This window comes from Gopherus evgoodei, chromosome 12 (genome assembly GCF_007399415.2).
Source record: "Gopherus evgoodei ecotype Sinaloan lineage chromosome 12, rGopEvg1_v1.p, whole genome shotgun sequence".
NCBI classification, from domain to species: domain Eukaryota; kingdom Metazoa; phylum Chordata; order Testudines; family Testudinidae; genus Gopherus; species Gopherus evgoodei.
The window spans coordinates 10641585-10663767 of NC_044333.1; the positions used below are offsets into that span (position 1 = coordinate 10641585).

A 22183-nucleotide genomic window follows, 5' to 3' on the forward strand; every position below is an offset into this window, starting at 1 on the left:
CTGAGAAGCAGAGGGTCAGGCATCTCAGATACAGCCAGGCCTGGGGACAATGGAACTCCTGAGGCCGAAGTCTCTGCTGAGGTAGTCGTGACCACATGCTTTGGGCACTCAGAGGGAAGAGCAGTTGTTGATGGAGCGGACAGGGAGCTGCAGACAGGGGAGTTTGAGAGGGAGAGCAAGAGATCCCACTGCTGAACAGGATACCAGGTGAGAATACTAGCTCTTAGTGTGAGTGAGTGTGCCCAACTGTTTGAATTTTAATTATCAGAGGGGGTAGCCGTGTTAGTCTGGATCTGTAAAAGCAGCAAAGAATCCCGTGGCACCTTATAGACTAACAGACGTTTTGGAGCATGAGCTTTCGTGGGTGAATACCCACTTCCTCAGATTTCAGGTGACTTCAGTTTCAGTTACAGCTGCTGTGGCAGTTGGAACTGAGTGCTTGACCTTGTTCCCTTGATTGCCTTTGATTGGCCTTCCCCAGTGTGACTCACAAGGGGGTGGGACTGACCTAGGCAAGCAGGCTTTAAAGCCAGAGGCAGAGTGACATGGGAAGCAGAGCGGACAGGGAGCTGCAGATAGCGGAGCTTGAGAGGGATGCTTACGATGGTTAGGAAGACTCGCAACACCTGTGCCAGTACTGCTTCTGTCTCCTCCACCTGCGCCTGTAGCCAGACAGAGCACCTGAGCATGGATGCTTCTACCAAGATCCTGGTGTGGTTTTGCAGGGACTGTAACTTGCAATTTCCACTTATTGATATCCAGGCTGGGAGGGGCATCTAATGTGAAAGGGGCCTATTGGTGGACTCTTTCAGGCAGGTGGGAGAGCTACAGGAGGAGGTGGCTAGGTTGAGAAGCATCCGAATCCACGAGCAATTCCTGGACAGTGTCCATGTGGAGACAGCTGAGGTAGCTGTCCCAGTACACAGGACTGATGACACACCCCTGGTGGAGGAGCAGATGGCTCAGGGTGGACACTGGCAGCTGGTTACTTCTGCAGCAGGCAGTGCTCCACCCCTGCTCCGAACCCTCTTGCTGTGGTAATAGGTAACCATTATCCTCTTCTTGATACAGGAGAGAAGGAATCACCCCCTATAGTAAAGAAGGAGACGCCTCGTACCCCTAAGGCTGGGAGGTCTGCTGCCACCACTGCGAATAGGAAACGTAGGGTAGTGGCGGTTGGAGACTCTCTGCTGAGGGGGACAGAGGCACTCAGCTGTTGCCCTGACATTTCATCTCGGGAGGTATGCTGCCTGCCGGGGGCCCATATCCGAAATGTTACAGAGGCATTGTCGAGGATTATCCAGCCTTCTGACTACTACCCCATACTACTCATCCATGTGGGCACAAATGATACTGCAAAGTGTGACACTGAGTGGATCAAGAGTGACTACAGGGCTCTGGGAGTACGGGTGAAGGAGTTTGGAGCGCAGGTGGTATTCTCTTCGATTCTTCCTGTCAAAGGTAGGGCCCCAGGCAGAGACAAATGCATCATGGAGGTGAATGCCTGGCTGCGAAGATGGTGTCACCAGGAGGGCTTTGGCTTCCTCAACCATGGGATGCTATTCGAGGAAGGACTGCTAGGCAGAGATGGCGTTCACCTTTCAAGGAGGGGAAAGATCCTATTTGCACACAGACTGGCTAACCTAGTGAAGAGGGCTTTAAACTAGGTTAGACGGGGACAGATGAGCAAAGCCCACAGGTAAGTGGGGAACATGGAGACCTGGGAGATGGGTCGGAAACAAGAGGAAGCGTGGGTGATAATGGCAGAGAGAAAGGAGGGTCAGGGCAAAACTGGGAGGCAAGATCAAACCAGTATCTTAGATACCTATATACAAATGCGAGAAGTATGGGTAATAAGCAGGAAGAACTGGAAGTGCTAATACATAAACACAACTATGACATTGTTGACATCACTGAAACTTAGTGGGATAATACACATGATTGGAATGTTGGTGTGGATGGGTACAGCTTGCTCAGGAAGGATAGACAGGGGAAAAAGGGAGAAGGTGTTACCTTGTATATTAAAAATGTACACACTTGGACTGAGGTGGAGATAGACAAAGGAGATGGAAGCGTTGAGAGTCTCTGGGTTAGGCTAAAAGGGGTAAAAAACAAGGGTGATGATGTGCTAGGAGTCTACTACAGGCCACCTAACCAGGTGGAAGAGGTGGATGAGACTTTTTTTAAGCAACTAACAAAATCATCCAAAGCCAAAGATTTGGTGGTGATAGGGGACTTCAACTATCCAGATATATGCTGGGAAAATAACACCGCGAGGCACAGACTATCCAATAAGTTCTTGGACTGCATTGCAGACAACTTTTTATTTCAGAAGGTTGAAAAAGCTACTAGGGGGGAAGCTGTTCTAGACTTGATTTTAACAAATAGGGAGGAACTCACTGAGAACTTGAAAGTAGAAGGCAGCTTGGGTGAAAGTGATCATGAAATCAGAGTTTCCAATTCTAAGGAAGGGTAGAAGGGAGTACAGCAAAATAGAGACAATGGATTTCAGGAAGGCAGATTTTGGTAAGCTCAGTGAGCTGATAGGTAAGGTCCTATGGGAATCAAGACTGAGGGGAAAAAACAACTGAGGAGAGTTGGCAGTTTTTCAAGGGACACTATTAAGGGCCCAAAAGCAAGCTATTCCGCTAGGTAGGAAAGATAGAAAATATGGCAAAAGACCACCTTGGCTTAACCACGAGATCTTGCATGAATAAAAAGGAGTCATATAAAAAATGGAAACTAGGTCAGATTACAAAGGATGAATATAGGCAAACAACACAGGAATGCAGGGGCATGATTAGAAAGGCAAAGGCACAAAATGAGCTCAAACTAGCTATGGGAATAAAGGGAAACAAGAAGACTTTTTATCAATACATTAGAAGCAAGAGGAAGACCAAGGACAGGGTAGGCCCACTGCTCAGTGAGAAGGGAGAAACAGTAACAGGAAACTTGGAAATGGCAGAGATGCTTAATGACTTCTTTGTTTCAGTCTTCACTGAGAAGTCTGAAGGAATGCCTAACATAGTGAATACTGATGGGAAGGGGGTAGGTTTAGAAGATAAAATAAAAAAAGAACAAGTAAAAAATCACTTAGAAAAGTTAGATGCCTGCAAGTCACCAGGGCCTGATGAAATGCATCCTAGAATATTCAAGGAGCTAATACAGGAGGTATCTGAGCCTCTAGCTATTATCTTTGGAAAATTATGGGAGATGGGAGAGATTCCAGAAGACTGGAAAAGGGCAATTATAGTGCCCATCTATAAAAAGGGAAATAAAAACAACCCAGGAAACTACAGACCAGTTAGTTTAACTTCTGTGCCAGGGAAGATAATGGAGCAAGTAATTAAGGAAATCATCTGCAAACACTTTGAAGGTGGTAGGAGATAGCTAGCATGGATTTGTAAAGAACAAATCACGTCAAACCAATCTGATAGCTTTCTTTGATAGGATAAGGGGTCTTGTGGATAAGGGAGAAGCAGTGAATGTAGTATACATAGACTTTAGTAAGGCATTTGATACGGTCTCACATGATATTATCGATAAACTAGGCAAATACGATTTAGATGGGGCTACTATAAGGTGGGTGCATAACTGGCTGGATAACCGTACTCAGAGGGTAGTTATTAATGGTTCCCAATCCTGCTGGAAAGATATAACAAGTGGGGTTCCGCAGGGGCCTGTTTTGGGACCAGCTCTGTTCAATATCTTCATCAATGACTTAGATGTTGGCATAGAAAGTACGCTTATTAAGTTTGCAGATGATACCAAACTGGGAGGGATTGCAACTGCTTTTGAGGACAGGGTCATGACAGAGAATCTAATGTTTGTCTTTTTAATAGATGCCACATCTTCATATAGCTGATCTATTCTTTTTCTATCATTATTCTTTTTTTAAAAGGTGAAATGTTTTGAATCAAGTAATTAATACACTTGACAGAAAACAGCTGTGCCAAACTGTTAGGAGTTTGTTTTCCATTTCATTACGCAAATTAATATGACTAACTGAAGGACATGTAGGCTCTTAAATGTAATTCTGTTGTCTTTGATTGTAGCTTGATCGATAAGCCTGAAAATATGAAGCAAAAATACAAAAGTAGAAATACGAAGGGTACTTATTTTTAAACAGAGAAGCTTAATGCTCTGACTCTGAGAAGTGAACATGTTTTTTGCCCATTCTGTTTGTTTGTTCTCTAATGTTTTTTGGAATTTGACAGCACTGGTGTCAAAGCCTAACAGAGAGTGGATTATTGGGTGGTGAAAAGGAACAAGAGCTAAATGGAAGCTAAGAATCTAAATCAGGACTCAGAACAATTGTGAATCTAGGCTCCAGAAAACAAATGCTCAGAGCAAGATTTTACCAGAACACAGCAATAAAAATAGAAAACTGAAGAATCTTACATTATTAAAATGGAGCTGAAAATTCACGTCTCTTTTTAAAGCTATTCAGTCTCTTCAGTGATTGCCAGTTCTGTTCCAAAATATCTCTCTGTTGCTGAAACACTGACCAAACAATATGTGTGCTACTTGTCCTTGACTAGGTTAATGTGAACATGCTCTGGCCTGGAGCACAGGTTCAAGGTTCCATCCATTTATAATAAATCTATGTTTTGCATAAGCCCATATCTGCAATAGTCTTAGTGCAGCCCAAAAGGGATGCAATGTTCTTCCCATCTACTTCGAGCACAATTATAGCCACATTAATAACATACAGCTGATTGTGGGCACACACAACTCCTGCTAACTTGGGGTCTGATCCTATGTGTTGAGTAAGGGTTTGCAGAATTGTCCTTTGTTTTATTATTGCAACTGCTATAAATTTTAACCTGAACAGGACATTTTTGGTTTGAGAGATAGGGCAGCTAATTCTCACAGCTTATTTTCCAAACCTGAATTGCTGATATTGCAAAATGTATTATGAACTTGTACAAATCAAATCCTTAGAATCCAGTTAGTGTAATAAATGAAATAGCCTTTGAACAAATAACTTATTTAGGAACAGTGACTTACCCTTAAATAACTGATTCTTTGAGATGATGTAGGCAGCATGAAACCAGCTGTAGGTGTCAGTATTCCTCGTGGGCACAAGACTGAATTATTTTGAACAGCAGTGTTCATTGGGGCCATTCATACACCCTTTACCTTCTTCTGCTCTTGTATGAGGGCACAAAAGGTGGGGTGGCTGCAACTCTCTGTTTCCTCATAATTCAAAGCCTGCACTAGCCAAGAACTATGAAAAGCAGGGACGGACGGCAGACCATGGGATACACACTGACTACAACATCTTGAACAAAATAAGTTATTGTGGTTCTTCAAGTATGTGTCAGCGTGAATCCCACTAGATGGTGGGAAAGAGGCGTTTCAGCTTTATCAGTCAAATAACAATTGCAGAACTGCTCTCCCGAACTCAGCATCAGATCTAGCTGCCATGTCCTGGGCAAAAAGTATTAAGAAAGGTCAGTGAGTTGGCTCCATGTTGCAAATCTCAGATACTGGCATGTGTCTAAAGCAGGCTGAAGGCACTGACTGTGTCCCAGGGGAGCATGCCTTGATGTTTAGAGGGAGCAACTGCCTGATAGCAGGTGGAAATACATTGCATGATCCACTTAGGTTCTCTGTCACAAAAGGCTTGGCCTTTGGATGAGATTGATATGGATACCAAAAGATGGGGAGACAGCCTTTATGGTACAGTGAGACCTATGCTAACTACTACATCTCAACATTTAGGTCCATCAATGGCTATTAGGGATGGTATCTCTAGCCTCTGTTTGCCTGAAGCTGGAAATGGGCGACAGAAGATGGATCACTTGATGACCTGTTCTGTTCATCCCTTCTGGGACACCTGGCCACTGTAGGAAAACAAGATACTGGGCTAGATGGACCCAATATAGCTGTTCTTATATTCAGAGAACCACTGTTACTGTTGGGTAAGCAACTGTTCTTCATCAAAAGCAGTTATTTATTCAAAGACTGTTTCGTTTATTACATTAATGGGATTCTAAGGACGTAGTCTTGGTAAGGTCAGAGAGCATGACTCTTGAAACATCCACCTTATGTAGTTTCTCTTCCAGCATCAAGTGGGTTTTCAGGAAGAAGACTGGCAGGCTGATGGACTGATTTAGGTGAAACTCCAAGACCACTTTAGGGATGAACTTAGGGTGTGGTCTCAATATCACCCTCTGTACCATACTGTGTCAGACCAAAGGTCCATTTAGCGCAGTATCCTATCTTCCGACAGTGACCAATGCCAGGTGCCCCAGAGGGAATGAGCAGAACAGGTAATCATCAAGTGATTCACCTCCTATTGCCCATTCTTTTCACTGTGAGTGGTATCATGGCAGGTGTTTGCCCAAGAGCCTTAGCAGGATTGAGTAGCCTTTCACTTATAGAGAGGGCCAGAAGTTGTCAATATTTCAAATACCTCATAAGACTTTTCTTGCATCATCACTGTCTCTATTCTAGGGTTTGTGCAATTACCATGACAAGTTCTTGAAATGACCAAGTACAGTGCCAGTACCTGTGCTGGTGCCACAGCTTCATCAGAAGATGAAGAAAGGTCATTAGGTGGTGAAGTAGGATGATGATGATACCCAGGTCTGATTCCTCATGGTACTCCTTGCTGTCTGTTGTCAGTGGTCTGGCCAGGGATGCCACCAGAGAGTGTTGCCAGTACCATGGTCTGTGCTGGGGAGCTTTTACTCTGTGCTTTGCTGGTAGGCTGCTCTTTATCACCAGGTTTTATGCCATGTGGGGCTTGGTGATTTTCTTCCCAGAAGGTGCGTGGTCTGTCTCTGTAGAAATACATTGAGTTCACTTGGAGTCTCTGCCTCCTGCACTCAGGGTGGTCTCTCTTCATACCAGAAGGCATTGGTTTCTGCATCAGTGCTGATATCAATATGAGTACTGGGTCTTTTCTGGGCATTTTCTTTTCTATACTGGTCTTAGGTGTGGCATGTTTGTTCGTTGGGACGCTCAAGAGGGTCTGTTTATCTGGTATCTTAGTTCTACTGTCTCTTCCAAATCTTCATAGATTGCTTTAGCAGATGAAACTTCAACTATGCATGCTCATTTGAGAATGACTAGCATACCAAGCACCTCTCTAGTATATGGATCTCTCTTAAACAGAAGGGGCATCTGCTGTATCCATCTTACAGGGGAATTAACACTTTTCAAGAAGAGCAGGGCTTAAACTCCTCAGGTGTAGAATCTGCCATGTTCGGGTGCTCTGTACTGACCGGGGGCATACAAGACAGTCAATCTGTCAACGTTCAGTCCAGGTGGTAGAAATGTTTTTGGTTAGCTGATAAGTCCAAAAACATTTGCAAAAAAATTCTTCCAATCTAAAACAACGTTTTATTTAAATTTTAAGCTTTTCTACCTTTAATTTAAAAAATTAACTTAAAAGTAACTTTGAAATGAAATATTTTGAATTGAAGTTGAAACATTTTATTTTGAAAATGTCAAACATTTTGACTTTTTTTTAATTGTAAATGGTTTTTCAACTGAAAGAATTAGCCAATATTGACAAATTCTTTAAATGATTTGGTTGATTCAAATCTGCATTGTTGGGGGAGGGGGGTGTCAGAGAATTTTATACGGCTCTACCAGATGGGTTGATTTTGTTCGTGGTGGTTCTTTATCAATGGATCAGAAAAGTTCTGAACATTTCAAAGAATTTCAAAAAGACTTAGTGGGTAGTAAAGCTTAGTTGGTCAGACCATTTCCAGGTTCTGTCTCACTGTACAGAGAGAGCTTAAGGAGACGCAGGGCACATGCACAGCCCCGACAGACGCTGCTATTCAAGACTCTGGTCTCATGTACATAAGGGGCATATGTACCTACAGTGGGATCCACACTGATACATACACTAAGAAGAGCTGAGAAATCTGCTGATAAAGAACATCTTCCCAATTCTTTTAAAAAGAGTTCAAATATATACAATTCGTAGACTCCCAGGCACTGCTGGGCTTTTTATTGTATTTTATATAGTTTGTTTTACATGATGTTGGAAAGTATCATTTCATGAAACAATGCATATAACATAGCAAGCACTATATATGGTAGTAGCTGAAGAAAAGGAAAATGTTTTTAAAATAGGACCAGCAATATTTTCTAAACAGAGCATAAACTTATTAACAATTTATGTTGGAAATAGCAAGCAAAAAATCAGGCAGAGAATCTGGGCTTCTTCCATCTTTTTTATTTCTACTTGAACTGCTCTGTGTGATGGCTTCACTTAGCATGGTTTTTCAGGGTGCAGGAAGTTATTCTATTAATAAACTTTTATTACGATTTTCTGGTGTGTTACAATGAGTCTCAGAAAACACTATATCTTTGGATTCTGGGAAATATCTTGTTATAGGAGTAAGTCAAAAATCAGAAACTTGCTATTTCAAAGTTTTTGTCCCCAAGTTGGGATGAAAAATTCAATTTTTTTCATGAACTGGACAATTCAGAAAAATGTTGATTTGGGAATGTCAAAATATTTTGTGTAGCCTTGGTTTGATAGTAATCTCTGTCACCCTGAGCTGCTGAATTCAGGAGTCTAATGCCCCCAATTCCTCTTAGGGGTCTGGTTTCTTCATGCCGCTATTGTTCTCTACAGGCCAAGGAGCCAGGCCCACAGGCAATTACTATTAGGAACTGTGGCATCTCAATTCAACATTAATGTGTCTGCATGATCAGAAATGTGTTTTGATTTGGGTTAATCTGACCCTAACTAAATATTTTCTTTAGCCTTTCCCAACAGAAAATTAATATTTCCATTTTCCCATGAGAATTTTCAATTTTGTGAAAATTATATTTTCTGTCTCAAACATTTCCATGGAAAATTCCTGACCAATTATGGCATTGTGAGCAACAATTTTTTTTATTCTTCTTAGTGCAGCAGTGTGAGTTGCAGCATAATATATAAAAATAGTGACAGTTTTGGCTCAATGACAGATGCTTCGGAAAATAAATGGTTTATTTCTCCATTGTAGCTAATATTTGGGAGTTTCTTTGATACCTATCGGCCTGATCCTGCATGGTGATCAGCACCCTTAATTTTTAAGCCAGAGTGTAGTGGGTGCTCAGAGTTGCACAGGTTCAGGTCCCAATGTGCAGTCACTAAAATCTTTACTGGTGTGCAACTTTTGGTTGTGTTTCAAGAAGTGGCTGAAGAATCTATGATGTGTGGCTTTTACAGATATCTTATTTTCTCTTTCCATCCCCTCGCTACTTGCATGACACTGTTACAATGTGGGATGAGGAAAGATGTTTTGCTAATATGCTGCTCTTGTGCTTGATGATGAGAGAAACTTCTGGCACAGAACTAGAAACACAATAAGAACAAAATTGAGAAAAGGAAATCCAGACAATACCTGCGAGAGCTTGCAAATGAGTGCAGGAAATGTATCCCACAATTCTTTGGTCCTGAGGTGTATTTCCCACTTGCACCTAAGAGAAAGGAAGAAAGAAGGCTGTTAATGAACGTCACTACTATGCTCAAGGCCCTCTGTCCTGTGCAGAATAGAAGATTTCAGTTGTTCAATAGAAGCTCTTGAGTTACACCCCTGAAAATACGCCTTCCCTCTCTTATCCAATGCCACTTTAAGCACTTAAATGGATCTAAGAGAGGCAAAAACCACAGGAGATTTTGCCTTAATAGAAGTCCTACTTGCCCTGTCTGTTCACTGCCTAACTTCTCTGTCCACTGCTACTTCAAACTGCAAAGCATTCCCCATTACTCTCTCTTGCCTGCCCACATCTCAGTGGTTATCTGCCTGCAAACAACTTGCCAGCCCCAATCCTCCCAGCCCCTCCTGGCGTGTGCAGGATTAAAGCCCCACACTGAAGCACCCCAGGAGACTAATTAACAGTCTCCACACACACACAAATCTAGACATTTACAGAAAACTGGAATTCAGCAAAAGGGAAGGCGGCTTTGGAAAACAAAACAAAACTGTACACTATTTTCCCTATTTCACTACGTTTTCCCATTATTTCCTCTATTGCCCAATACTGTTTTTTGTTGATGGGGGAGAGGGAGTAAGGGTGTTGGAGAATTTTGCTTTGTGTTTCAATGAGACATTTACATCTTCCTCCTGCAGATTTTCTCAACAGCAGCCTCTGTACCTGCCAGCCAGAGCAAGGAAAATACATTTTTTCCCTTCACTCTTCTAGATTCTCCCCTAACTAGGGCATTCCACACCCTCTAAAACACAGGTAGGGGATTATTCCTTACAAGGGTTTACTTCCATGGTAAGTGGAGAGGGGGTTTCGGAAGCCCATTTTGCTACAGTGTAATGTACTCCATCTCTCCCACACACACGTTAGACTATAGCTCTGTAAGACAAACAAACCTCTTAGGGGACACACAAAGGCACTAGAACTAAGTTGTGCTTTATTCTTTTAATCTTATTTAGCGCTTGATCTGCTTCAGCCTTATTCAGCTACCAAATAATAGTGGTGAATAAAGAAGAGATTTAAAAATATATTAGGAACAAAAATAATCCCGACAATGGTATTGGTCCATTACTAGATGGATATACTAGAATTATCAATAATAATGCAGGTCAGGCAGATGTGCTCAATAAATATTTCTGTTCTGTATTTGGGGAAAAACAGATGATATTGTCTCATTAGATGGTGATAACATATTTTCCATTCCACTGACATCTTGGGAGGATGTTAAACCTCAGCTACAAAAGACAGACATTTTAAATTCAGGATGTCTAGGTAACTTGCATCCAAGAGTTTATAAAGAGTTGGATGAGGAGCTTGCTGGACCATTAATACTGATTTTCAATAAGTCCTGATGCACTGGAGAAGTTCCAGAAGACTGAAAGAAAGCTAACGTGCTAGTATTTTTAAAACAGTAAATGGAATGAGCCAAGTAAGCATAGGCCTGCCAGCCTTTCCTTGATCACAAGCAAAATAATGGAGCGGCTGTTACAAGACTCAATTAATAGAGAACTAAAGGAGGGTAACATAATTAATGCAAAACAACATGGATTTATGGAAAATAGATCCTGTCAAACTAACTTGCTTCCTTTTTTTTTAATGAGATTACAAGTTTGGTTTCAAAAGTACTAGTGTTGATAGAATATACTTAGATGTCTGCAAGGTACTGAATTGGTACTGCATGACATGTTGATTAAAAACAAGAATGATGTAAAATGAACCTGGCACACATAAATGGATTAAAAACTGGGAATCAGCCTCAAGTAGATGTGTTTCCAGTGGGATCCCAGTGGACTAGTTCTTAGCCCTACATTATTTAACAATTTTATCAGCAATCTAGAAGAAAATATAAAGTCATCACAGATAAAGTTTGCAGATGACACAAAAATTGAGGGAGTGGTAAATGAAGAGGACAGGTCATTTATTCAGAGTTATCTGGATCACCTGATAAACTGTGTGCAAGCAAACAATATGAGTTTTAATATGGCTAAATTTAGGAACAAAGAATGTAGGCCATACTCACAGGATGGGGTACTCTATCGTGGGAAGCAGTGACTCTGAAAAACATTTGAGGCGTGGATAATCAGCTGAACATGAGCACCCTGTGTGACTGACTGGAAGAGACAATGCAATCCTGGGATGCACAAGCAGGGGAATCTCAAGTAGGAGTAGAGAAGTTATTTTACCTTTGTATTTGGCACTGATGTGACCACTGCTCAAATACTATGTCCAGTTCTGGTACCCACAATTCAAGAATGATATTGATAAATTGGAGAGGGTTCAGAAAAGAGCCATGAGAATGATTAAAGGATTAGAAAACATGCCTTATAATGATAGACTCACAAACCTCAATTTATTTAGTTTAAAAAGGAGAAGGTTAAGGGGTGCTTTTTTATTACAGTCTGTAAGTGCCTACACGGGGAAAACTATTTAATAATGGCCTCTTCCATTTAGCAGAGACAGGTATAATGAGAGCCAATGGTTGGAACCTGAAGCTAGACAAAATCACACTAGAAAAAAGGTGTACATTTTTAAATGGGAGAGTAATTCACCACTGGAACAATTCTCCATCAATGACAATTTTAAAATCAAGATTGGACTTTTTGTAAAAGATCTGCTCTAGGAATTATTTTGGGGGAATTCTATTGCCTATGTTGTACAGGAGACCAGACCAGATGATCATAATAGTCTCTTCTGGCCTTAAAATCTATGAAGTAAGGAATTTCCCCACACTTGATATGATCTGTGAAAGGGTCAGATTTGCAGTCATTGCCTTCATGGAAGCACAATGACTGATCATTAGCTAGTTCTTGTGGGAGCCCTGCACCTTCAAGGAGTGTAGATGGAATCATGGCTTGTTCCCTCAAAGTACTGGCCAGCTGTACCCAAAGATGAGGAAGTATGCTACACTCTTTTAAAGAGTACAGTAATGTGGATACTCCTCCTAGGAGTCTGAGAACTTCTCCCTGTAGGGTGGTGCATCTTTGTAAAACCCCAGTGAGGGCATGTGGTCAGCAGATACAACTTAGCCCTTAATGGGGAAATAGTCATCAATGGCAAGACTAAGATGAAACCTACCAGCTATGCTTTATAGACTGAGGGCACATATACTGCATGCAAATCAAACCGACTCTCTACCAGATTTCTAGAGAGCAGAATTCTGAGGAAGGTCTGCTTGCATAGAACTTATGACAACAGAGCATAATACTACAAGAGAACATCATGAAAATCACTTGATAGACACAGACTTCAGATGGATTTTTTAAAACTGACTAAGGGTGGAGCATGTGTACAGAATATGTTCTGAACCGATTAAAGTTACTGCCAAAACTCCCACTGACTTAAATGAGATCAGGATTTGGTCCTAGATGAATGGAACAGAGAAGCTGCTGCAGGTGCTTGATTTTCCTGCTCAGGATTTAAAACAATACAGTATGTCTATCAAAGAAAATGCCTGGAAGGGAAAGTTTTATCTGACCTTCAAAAAAATAAAACCCACAGCTTTGCTGATGACTCCTGTATCACCAGACTTGACGAAGCCACATTAAATTTCATCTGACACCCTTACATAAAAATGCAACCTGGTTTTAAGATGAGTAGAGTTTTGTCCATTTATTTGGATGTTCAGGTTCTCCAACTGTCTTGAGAAATATCCTATTACTTTTACAGGCTTTGCAAGCAGTGAATTTACAGGTCATTTATGCTTGATAATGTCCTGTCAATGTTCATTATTTTTCCATCTGGAAAAAGAAGGCACATAATAAAAATCTTACATTGCTCTAGGCCTAGATTCCTCACTCATCTTTTAGCCCGTTTTCCAACTGGATTTTGGGAGCTCATTAGCGTTCACACACAGTTAACTACTTTAAAGATCATTTCCAGCTAAGTGATGCTTTTCTGTAGAGATGCTATGCTGAGCCTATAGGTGGCTCTAGGGAAAGTGTTTTTAATACAATAGTATATAAATTCCTATAGAAACTACTCTCATGCCCTAGATGGGTTAAACTTGCAAGAGGTAGAGAAATTCAGTGTTCAGACTTTGTGTTCTTAACTGAAGTGGAAGGGGAACGAAGACAGGAGAGGTTTGGAATTAACTCAGCAGTTGTACCCCAAAGCCAGTGGATCCTTGCAGACCCACAGGGATATGAGGGAATCCTGACTGGATGCCACTAATTCTTCCAGGAGACTCGCTCTGGTTGTTCCTGCAGGCTGCCTCATTACATACACACCATTTTTCACGTACATATTAAATGAGTCTTACGCAGCAGGTGCAGCACCAAGACAACATTGTGGGGTTGTTAGTTTAAGAACAACAAGCCTCTATCTTATAATACAAACCAGGGCACAATATATATTTTTCAAGCCATCTAACCGCAGCCAAGTGAAACGAGATTTTTCACTCAACTACCAAAAAAGACATCTACATCTCTAGAGTTTCTGGCAAATTACACATTTCTCCCACATCTGAGGAGAGACGAGCCTCCCACTCTGCCCTGCAAAGGGAAAAACAGAAGTTGCAAAACTGTTCTTTATTGTGACAAGAGTGTACACTTTACACCTCTGTGTCCAAAACTGGCTGAACCATTTTCACTTTCAGGCTGTGACCAAATGTGGAAAGTTTCAGTCTGAAAGATCAGTCTGAGTAAGTTTTATAGCCAGCTGAAAAGGCCTGTTAGAATGGAATCACTTATGCCACATTACCTTTATAATTGATCTGAGAAGCACAGCTACGATTTATGTATGTACATGTAATTGTATTCACATTATATATCAAACTGTATTTTATACACATATCTCACACAGAAACACAGAGTCTATCCATAATATGTATGTGTGTGAACAGAAATGGAAGATGCCTCTCTGTTTTTGAAATTTAAAAAAAAAAAAATAGTACCAAGTAACAGCCAAAAAGTTAACATGGCCAATATTTCCATGGAAAGTATCAATGTTCAAGTGCTTGCTGAATAGCCCTTTCCCCAAACCTAAAATTCTGCCATTTTGTAATAGGGAGCTGATTTTTTTGTTTCACTGAGTGTCATTATTACCCTAAACCATTGGGAAGGGTATCTGAAGCAGTCATGATGGAAGAAAAGATCTGTGGTTACAATGGGAAAACAAAATACTTGCAAGCTCTAGCCCAGTACAGCAAAAAACCCAGGAACCTAAATATTATTAAATAAAATTTGATTACATATTCTATTTGTTATTCTGTAACTGAAAAAGCACTAAAATATGGACAGTCATTATAGTAATATTATGGAGGTCCAGTAGCTAACCCTATAATTCTGCACATAAGCAGTTCATTGTTTTCCTGAATACCGCGTGTCCTCTGAGCGTGCTCCATTTTAATGGCTATATTATATTGAGAGAACTCCATCTGGACAGCTCTGCAGCCAGTACAGTGGGAAAACAACCCAGAACATTCACTGTCCATGCAACACAGATCTTGGTGCGTTAGTCTGCCTTTGGAAGGAGTTTTCACCTTCACAGAACTCAGTCATGTGGTCAGTATTTGACCAGCAGATTGCTCAAGTCTGGGACAAGTAGTAAGTGTCTGTTTCTGGTTCTTGCAATTGTACTAGGGCAACCCAATTCAAAATCACCCAAACAGGAATTCACTTTACCTGAATTGCATTGTTGGTGCTAGAAGGTCAGTGTCATAACAGATAATCTAGAAGACTGTCCCAGGAGGCATTATCCTACACAGTGTTTTCCAAAAATGTCAGACAGACCACAGGCTGAAGTTCACATAAACCCTGTTTACTGCCACCCAGGGCTCAATCTTCCCACCTTTCCTTTGAAAATATTGTAGTCTATTCAATGGGACTATTAGCAAAGTAAAATACACTCACTGTGCATAAGAATGGGGATGTGGGACCCCAAGAGCCTAGATTACAAAACAAAATAGTAGTGTCTGGACAGTGTGATTGAAGATCACATCCAAAAGCACCACAATTAGAGTCAGTGGACTATTCACATAATAAGGAATGGAGCATTTACGCAAGTTTTTCAAGTGCTTTCGTATGTTTCAGGTCGAAGGGTGATAAGTGTCAAATATGACCACTGTCACAACACAACTGATTTTCATGTCATGTGACTATTAGCCTGACAACAGGAAATATCCTGGGTTTTCTCACTAAAACAAATGTTTGGTATCAATAATCTCAGGAATGGCCTTTCAGTCCCCTTTTCTGCCTTGTTACAGAGAATATTTTACAGCACATATGAACTTAATGAAAAAATCTTGCTCTCATCAATGAAAGAGTAAGAATCCCAAATTAGGCAGTTTTGGAAAACTATATTACGAGCTATACTATGGCTCTAATACAGCAGCACAGGGCAATATGGGAGAGTAAAACCTTTAACTCTAGTTGCATTAGAACTGCCCAGATTGTGATTCCAGGTGTGGGGATGAGACCAGGGTTCCATTTCTGATGCTCCCCACTGTGAAGCTGGCAAGACATGAGAAAGTAGTATGCTGTGCTCTACAGGCCTGTAACAGATCACTTCTGCCACAGCACCAGCTCAGAGGACTATAGGAAATGCATTGTAGAGGGGTGCCTGAAGTACACAGTGCCTCTCAGGGTTACACCCCTGCGGTGGTGCTGTTTTCACACCAACCTTTGCTCTGGAATGTGCCTAAAGGCAAAACATAGCTCAAAATACATAATTTATTGTCACCTGCCACTGCATCCTTCTATTGAGTCTCCTGTTATAATGGCATGGGATTGTGAAGAAGTGCTTGAAACTGCATCCCATCCAAATTCAAAATCCCATTGCGTATCAGGCTTGATATTTGCTTATTTGGACATTTCTGAAGTGTATCTGTATCTACTAGGGAAAATTCCAATAAACTAATATTAAAATACGCCTTTAAAGATTCCAAACCATTTTTGGTTAGATAAGCCACAGCAAGAGGAGCTAATGTATAATGGCCATACATAGATACATACATACAAACAAAAACGAAGAGTCTGGTGGCACCTTACAGACTAATTTGGGCATAAGCTTTGTAAAAAACCCACTCCATGCATCTGAAGATGTGGGGGTTTTTTTACCCACGAACGCTTATGCCCAAATAAATCTGTTAGTCTGTAAGGTGCCACCGGACTCCTTGTTGTTTTTGTGGATACAGACTAACACAGCTACCTCCTGATACTTGACATATATACATACATCCTGCTAAACTCTGATGTTATCTAAAGCCAAGAGAATGTGTATGTGATTGAATAAAATGTCCTGCTTATAAAATTATACATTGACAAATGCAAAATTAGTACCTCTCTCAGTATTATACTGCAACATACAAAACATGTTCCAGTTCACAGTACATCTGCAAAGGGAAAACAAGATATAAATGCACACCCACTAATCAAACATTAGGACAAGTATGGAAACATCCAACGATAGATTCTCATCTCTGTTACACCATTGGAAATCTGAAGCTTGTTAGTTACTCAGCAAATAAAGCTCTGAGAAGAGTTTTTTTTAATTTCAAAAAGGGTTAAGGAGGCAATTCTGCTAGGAAACAAGCATAAGTCTCTGTTGCTCCTTGTTTACACTGGACTTTCACTTGTGAACTATTAAATCAGTGAACAGCTCTGCAGCCTCCATTTTCATTCCCAGGAGACTGAAATCAATAAAAAGCCCTAGAAAGTGGATTCCTTCTTTTCCTACACCACTCCCCAAAATACCATAGCCCCGAGTCGGGCCTAACAGAATAAGACATTGATTTCCGAGGCACCCCAAGTTGGAAAAGGGGAGAAAACAATTTAATGCCGCAAATCCCTCCAAAAGACAGGAACTGTGTGATGCAGTATACATCCAGCACCCTCTGTTATGGGTGAGAAAAATCATTCATTTGATAGGCTTTGGCTGCCCATTCAGATTCTAAATTTGTCTTTATAATGAATAACAAAACACACACTGTCATAGTGGCATGAGTTAATTTGAAGATCTGCCTCCAAATGACAGAGCTCCATGATAAATTTGCCTAACATCATGGCAAAACTCCAGTCAGTTACCTTAATACAGTGTAATAGGTAAGACTAGCTGAAACTGACAAGCATAGTGGTTTGAGATTACAGCAATACTACTCTCTCCTTAACAACAAAAATTGTGTTTAGGAGCACTGCTATTGAATACAAACTATTCAAACAGGGGCTTTCCATTCTGCTATACAAGCAGACTGAATGATGTTATTATTTTCCATGGAATAAAGCATTCCAGATTAAGAACACGAGCATGACACATAAATAGGACTTTACAATATATAGCACAGTAGGCTATCGCTACAGGAAAATCCTCCTAATTAGATTTCATCAATGTGGCTCAAATGCAAGGGAATGCTGAGAAATCTTGAGAAGAACAGAGTGTGAGTTTGAACTATGAGTTATAGACAGAGCTATTGAGAGAAGGAGGAAGAGTCTGCATATCTATAAATAAAAGCTAAATATCTATATATAAAAGCTAATAGTAATAGATACATATTGAGAGACAACACACATAATAAAGGGGAAAAAATGGAGTATCTAATTTATCCCTGTGATTGGAGTAAGAATATTCCATGATAGTAATCTCTCAAATTGTTTCAATAAATCACCTAATGAATACTTGTATCAATAGTGCCTCAACCAGTTCCCATGGCAAAACACTCTCTAAGGGACATGTCTAACCGAGGGAAATTGACCAGCATATCTGAGCAATTTCTCTGCAGTAGACAAACCTTAATTCCTATTGTTAAGAGTTGTTTTCTATCTTCTTCCTTCAGTTTCTCCTTTCCTTTTTTTTCAAGCAATTGCTTCTCCTGAAGCTATCTCAGCTCTTGTGACTAGGCAAAGCTATTTATATACTTAATTGAAGACTTCACTTTCAGAATTGGGTTCAGAAATCTTGCATGACACTGAAGTCACAACCTGTCTTTTCAACTCACAATCAAGAGGCAAGACCATAAATCGAATACTGAATTTGCTTTAGGCTCCTCAGAGTCAGAATGGTACAAACATATTGGAAAGGATAAGAGCAACAAAAACGATTGCTGCGTTGGAGGGATTCACTTATGAGGAATGAGTGAAGGGCTATATACACATTCCATAGCCAAGCTATATTTAAGGGGTGACATGATGGCCAGTTGCAATTCCCACAAAAACCAATAATACAGAGGGATTATTGAGAGGTATAACTAAGCATAAGGGGATGAAACTATCAGAAGAGAAAATTTAGACCTAATATTGGCAAAAATCTTCCTCATAGATCAATTAGACTGGAATGATCTCCAAGAAAAGTGGTGGAAATCCCATTGCTTGGAATATCTAAACTAGTTTAGAAAAAGCACTTAAAATATTTTGCAAGAAAGAATTCTGCTATACTGGAATTGGTTTAACGTTGAACCAAGTCAAAATATTTTGATTTACAAATGGTGAACCATATCATTTTGACCAAAAATGTCTAAAAAAGTATTTCAACATGTCCAAATTAAGTCTTTGAGTTTTGCCTGAAAATTTTCAGTTAAAATTTTTTGGCTGTTCTGCTCTTTGATTATAAGTCTAAATTTTCTGTAGAAACCAGTCTTTTTTCATAAAACATTTCTTTTAGGCAAAACTAAATTTTCTGTTGAAGAACATCTGGAATGGAAAAACGTCAACCAGTTCTACTGGTGATTCCCTTGCATTGCTATCCTATCGGTTAGGTGACCAGCCTAATGATTCCGTATAGCTTCCAAAGAAGATATATTTTATTCCTACAACATTAGCCTTTGGTATCTCTTGATTAGCTTAGATAGGTTCTACAAGATCTGCAAAAATCGTTATTTTACTATTTTGGCAGCTTTCTGTCTCTCTTGCCTTCAGGGATCTGTTGCAGTTTCTAAAGGAGATACATTAGTTATGTTATGTTAATAATTTATTATTACTATATTATTTAAGCACGTTAAATTTAAATAAATTAAATATAAGTTACAATGTTAGTGAGATTAGTTCAAAACTCTCTTTGGTACCCACCCTACCAACTACTGCTCTGAGTTCATGTCATGGCAGTTGACTTCACATTGAAGTGGTGGGGAAATATGATGCTTAAACAACTGCAGGGGAAAATACGACTAGCAAGATTTGCAGGAGTTTTAAAGTGGAGTGAAGGGAGAAAGTGAAACTATTTGAATATAATCAATACCATTAACTGGCAATTACTGGCTGTGGAAAGGACAGAACCTATGCTCCATAATCTCCCCACCCATGCCCTATCCTTGTGGAATTTTAACTTCTCCCAAGCAGAAAAAGGGAAAGGACAGGGCCAGTAATTCAGACTTTCCTGTCACTAAAGAGGGAAAAATATCCTTCTTAAAGATATTAATTGTAACAGGGTGGAGATACGTGGTATTAAAAAACAAAACCTCCAAAATACACCAATGTCTGACACATCCAGGCCTACCAGACACTAAATAATTTTTGCATTAAAATTATATGATAACAAAGGTTGAGTGTGTAGAAAATATTTAGGTCACCTCTCTGACTTAAATGGAACTGCTTTTAAAAGTTGCTTAAACAAAGCCATGCATGGCAGTATATGCCCCTTTTATACATATTAGGAAAACTGCAGGTATGGGAGTAACAGATTTATTAAAAAAAAACAAGAACCATCCCAGCCCTCAGCCCAGATCCCCAAATAATCTTTTATTCAGTTCACAAAATAAGTAAACTACCTTTATACATATATACCCACCCCTTCCCAGTCCCAAAGAGGCATAGGATTCCTACCAATGCTGAAATCCATCTTGGAGCACCAGCAAATCTAAACACCTACTCTGGGTTGGCTGCTTTCCTGAATGTTGTGAGTTCCAGAGACCACCCATCTTAACTTCCTGTCCTTTTCACACCTTTTTCCATTCAGCTGATCCCATCCTAAGAAAACCCACCACACTGCAACAAAAATCATGGTACATTTGCTGCCATCACACTGCTCTTTCTGCTTGTGGTTTATACAACTTTTGCCATCTTTTGCTGCCTTGTCTATTTAGATAATAAGCTGTTTGTCTAATCTGTCCTTAAAATCCTCCAATGATGGAGATTGCACAAACTCCCTTGGAAGCCTATTCCAGTACTTAACTATTCTAATAGAGAGTTTTTCTTAACTCCTCCTAGCTTGGTATCATCCACAAATTTTATAAGCATACTCTCCACTCCATTATCAATGTCATTACTGAAAATGTTGAATTCTACTGGACCCAGGACTGACCCGTGCAGGACCCCACTAGATATATCCTCCCACTTTTACAGGGATCTATTTATAACTACTCTGAGTATGGTCTTTCAAACAGTTTTGTACCCACCTTATAGTAATTTAATCTAGACCACATTTCCCTAGTTTGCTTATGAGAATGTCACGTGTGACTGCATGAAAAGCCTCACTAATACCAACATATATCCTGTCTCCTGCTTCCCCTCCATCCAGTAGGACAGTAATCCTGTCAAAGAAGGAAATTAGGTTGGTTTGGCATGATTTGTTCTTGACAAATCCATCTTGCTTATTATCTGTTACCGTCTAGGTATTTACAAACTGATACTGTTCCAGTATCTTTCTAGATACTGAAGTTAGGCTGACCAGTCTAAATTCTCATTGTTCCCCTTTTTAAAGAGAGGTACTATATTTTTCCTTCTCCAATCCTCTGGGACGTCTCCTGTCCTCCATGACCTCTCAAAGATAATCACTAACATTATCAATATTGTTTCAGCTAGTTCCTTAAATACTCCTGGGTGAATTTTGTCAGACTCTGTGACTTGAATACATGTAACTTATCTAAATATTCTTTAGCCTGTTGTTTCCCTATTCTGGCTTGTGTTAGAACATAAGAATAGCCATACTGGGTCAGACCAAAGGTCCATCCAGCCCCATATCCTGTCTACCGACAGTAGCTAATGCCAGGTGCCCCAGAGGGAGTGAACCTAACCGGTAATGATCAAGCGATCTCTCTCCTGCTATCCATCTTCACCCTCTGATAAACACAGACTTTCACCCTTGTTGTTAATATTAACTGTAATATTAACTGTATTTAAGCATCTGGTAAAAATTAACCCTTTTAGTGTCAAGTTAAACAAAATAGGTATTAAACAGCTGAGCTTTCTCGATGTCATACATTATTACCTCTCGTTCCCCACCAACTAGTGGACCTGCACTTCCCTTCATCTTTCTCTTGCTCTGAATGTATTTATAGAACCCCTTCTTACTACCTTTTATGTGCTTTGTTAGGTATAACTAATTGTGTCCCTATCCTTTCTGATTTTGTCCCAACATGCTTTTGCTATTCTTTTGCCATGTTCCCACTTTCTGTTGGATTCTTTTTTGATTTTCAGGTCATTAAAGAACTGATGGGACCATACTGGCTTTATACTATTTTTCCTATATATATTTTTTTGCATTGAGATAGTTTGCTATTGTGCTCTTGTGTTGTTGTTTCTTTGAGGACTTGCCAGCTCTCCTATACTCCCTTTTCCCTCAGATTTTTTTTTCCCATAGGACTTTACCTACCAGTTCTCTGAGTTTGTTAAAGTCTGCTTTTGTGAACCCCAATTCCCTGACTTTGTTGCTCTCATTCTTTCCTGTATTGAGAATTACATATGCTTTCACCCAAATTGCCTTCTACCTTCAAATTCACAATCACTTCCGTTAGTCAAAAGCCAGTCTAAAATGGCTGACCTCCTGGTTACTTCCCCCACCTGCTGAACCTAGAAGTTGTCCCAAGTACAGT

At 40.2% G+C, this 22183-nt stretch overlaps 1 protein-coding gene across 1 annotated transcript in view; it reads right to left on the bottom strand.

Moving 5' to 3' along the window:
* SMPD3 (sphingomyelin phosphodiesterase 3) overlaps nt 1-22183 on the bottom strand; it is a 239485-nt gene that overhangs the window by 33885 nt on the left and 183417 nt on the right. The window contains exon 4 of the mRNA XM_030581867.1: nt 9363-9438. Coding sequence (XP_030437727.1) covers nt 9363-9438 — 76 coding nt within the window. The remainder of the gene's footprint in view (nt 1-9362; nt 9439-22183) is intronic.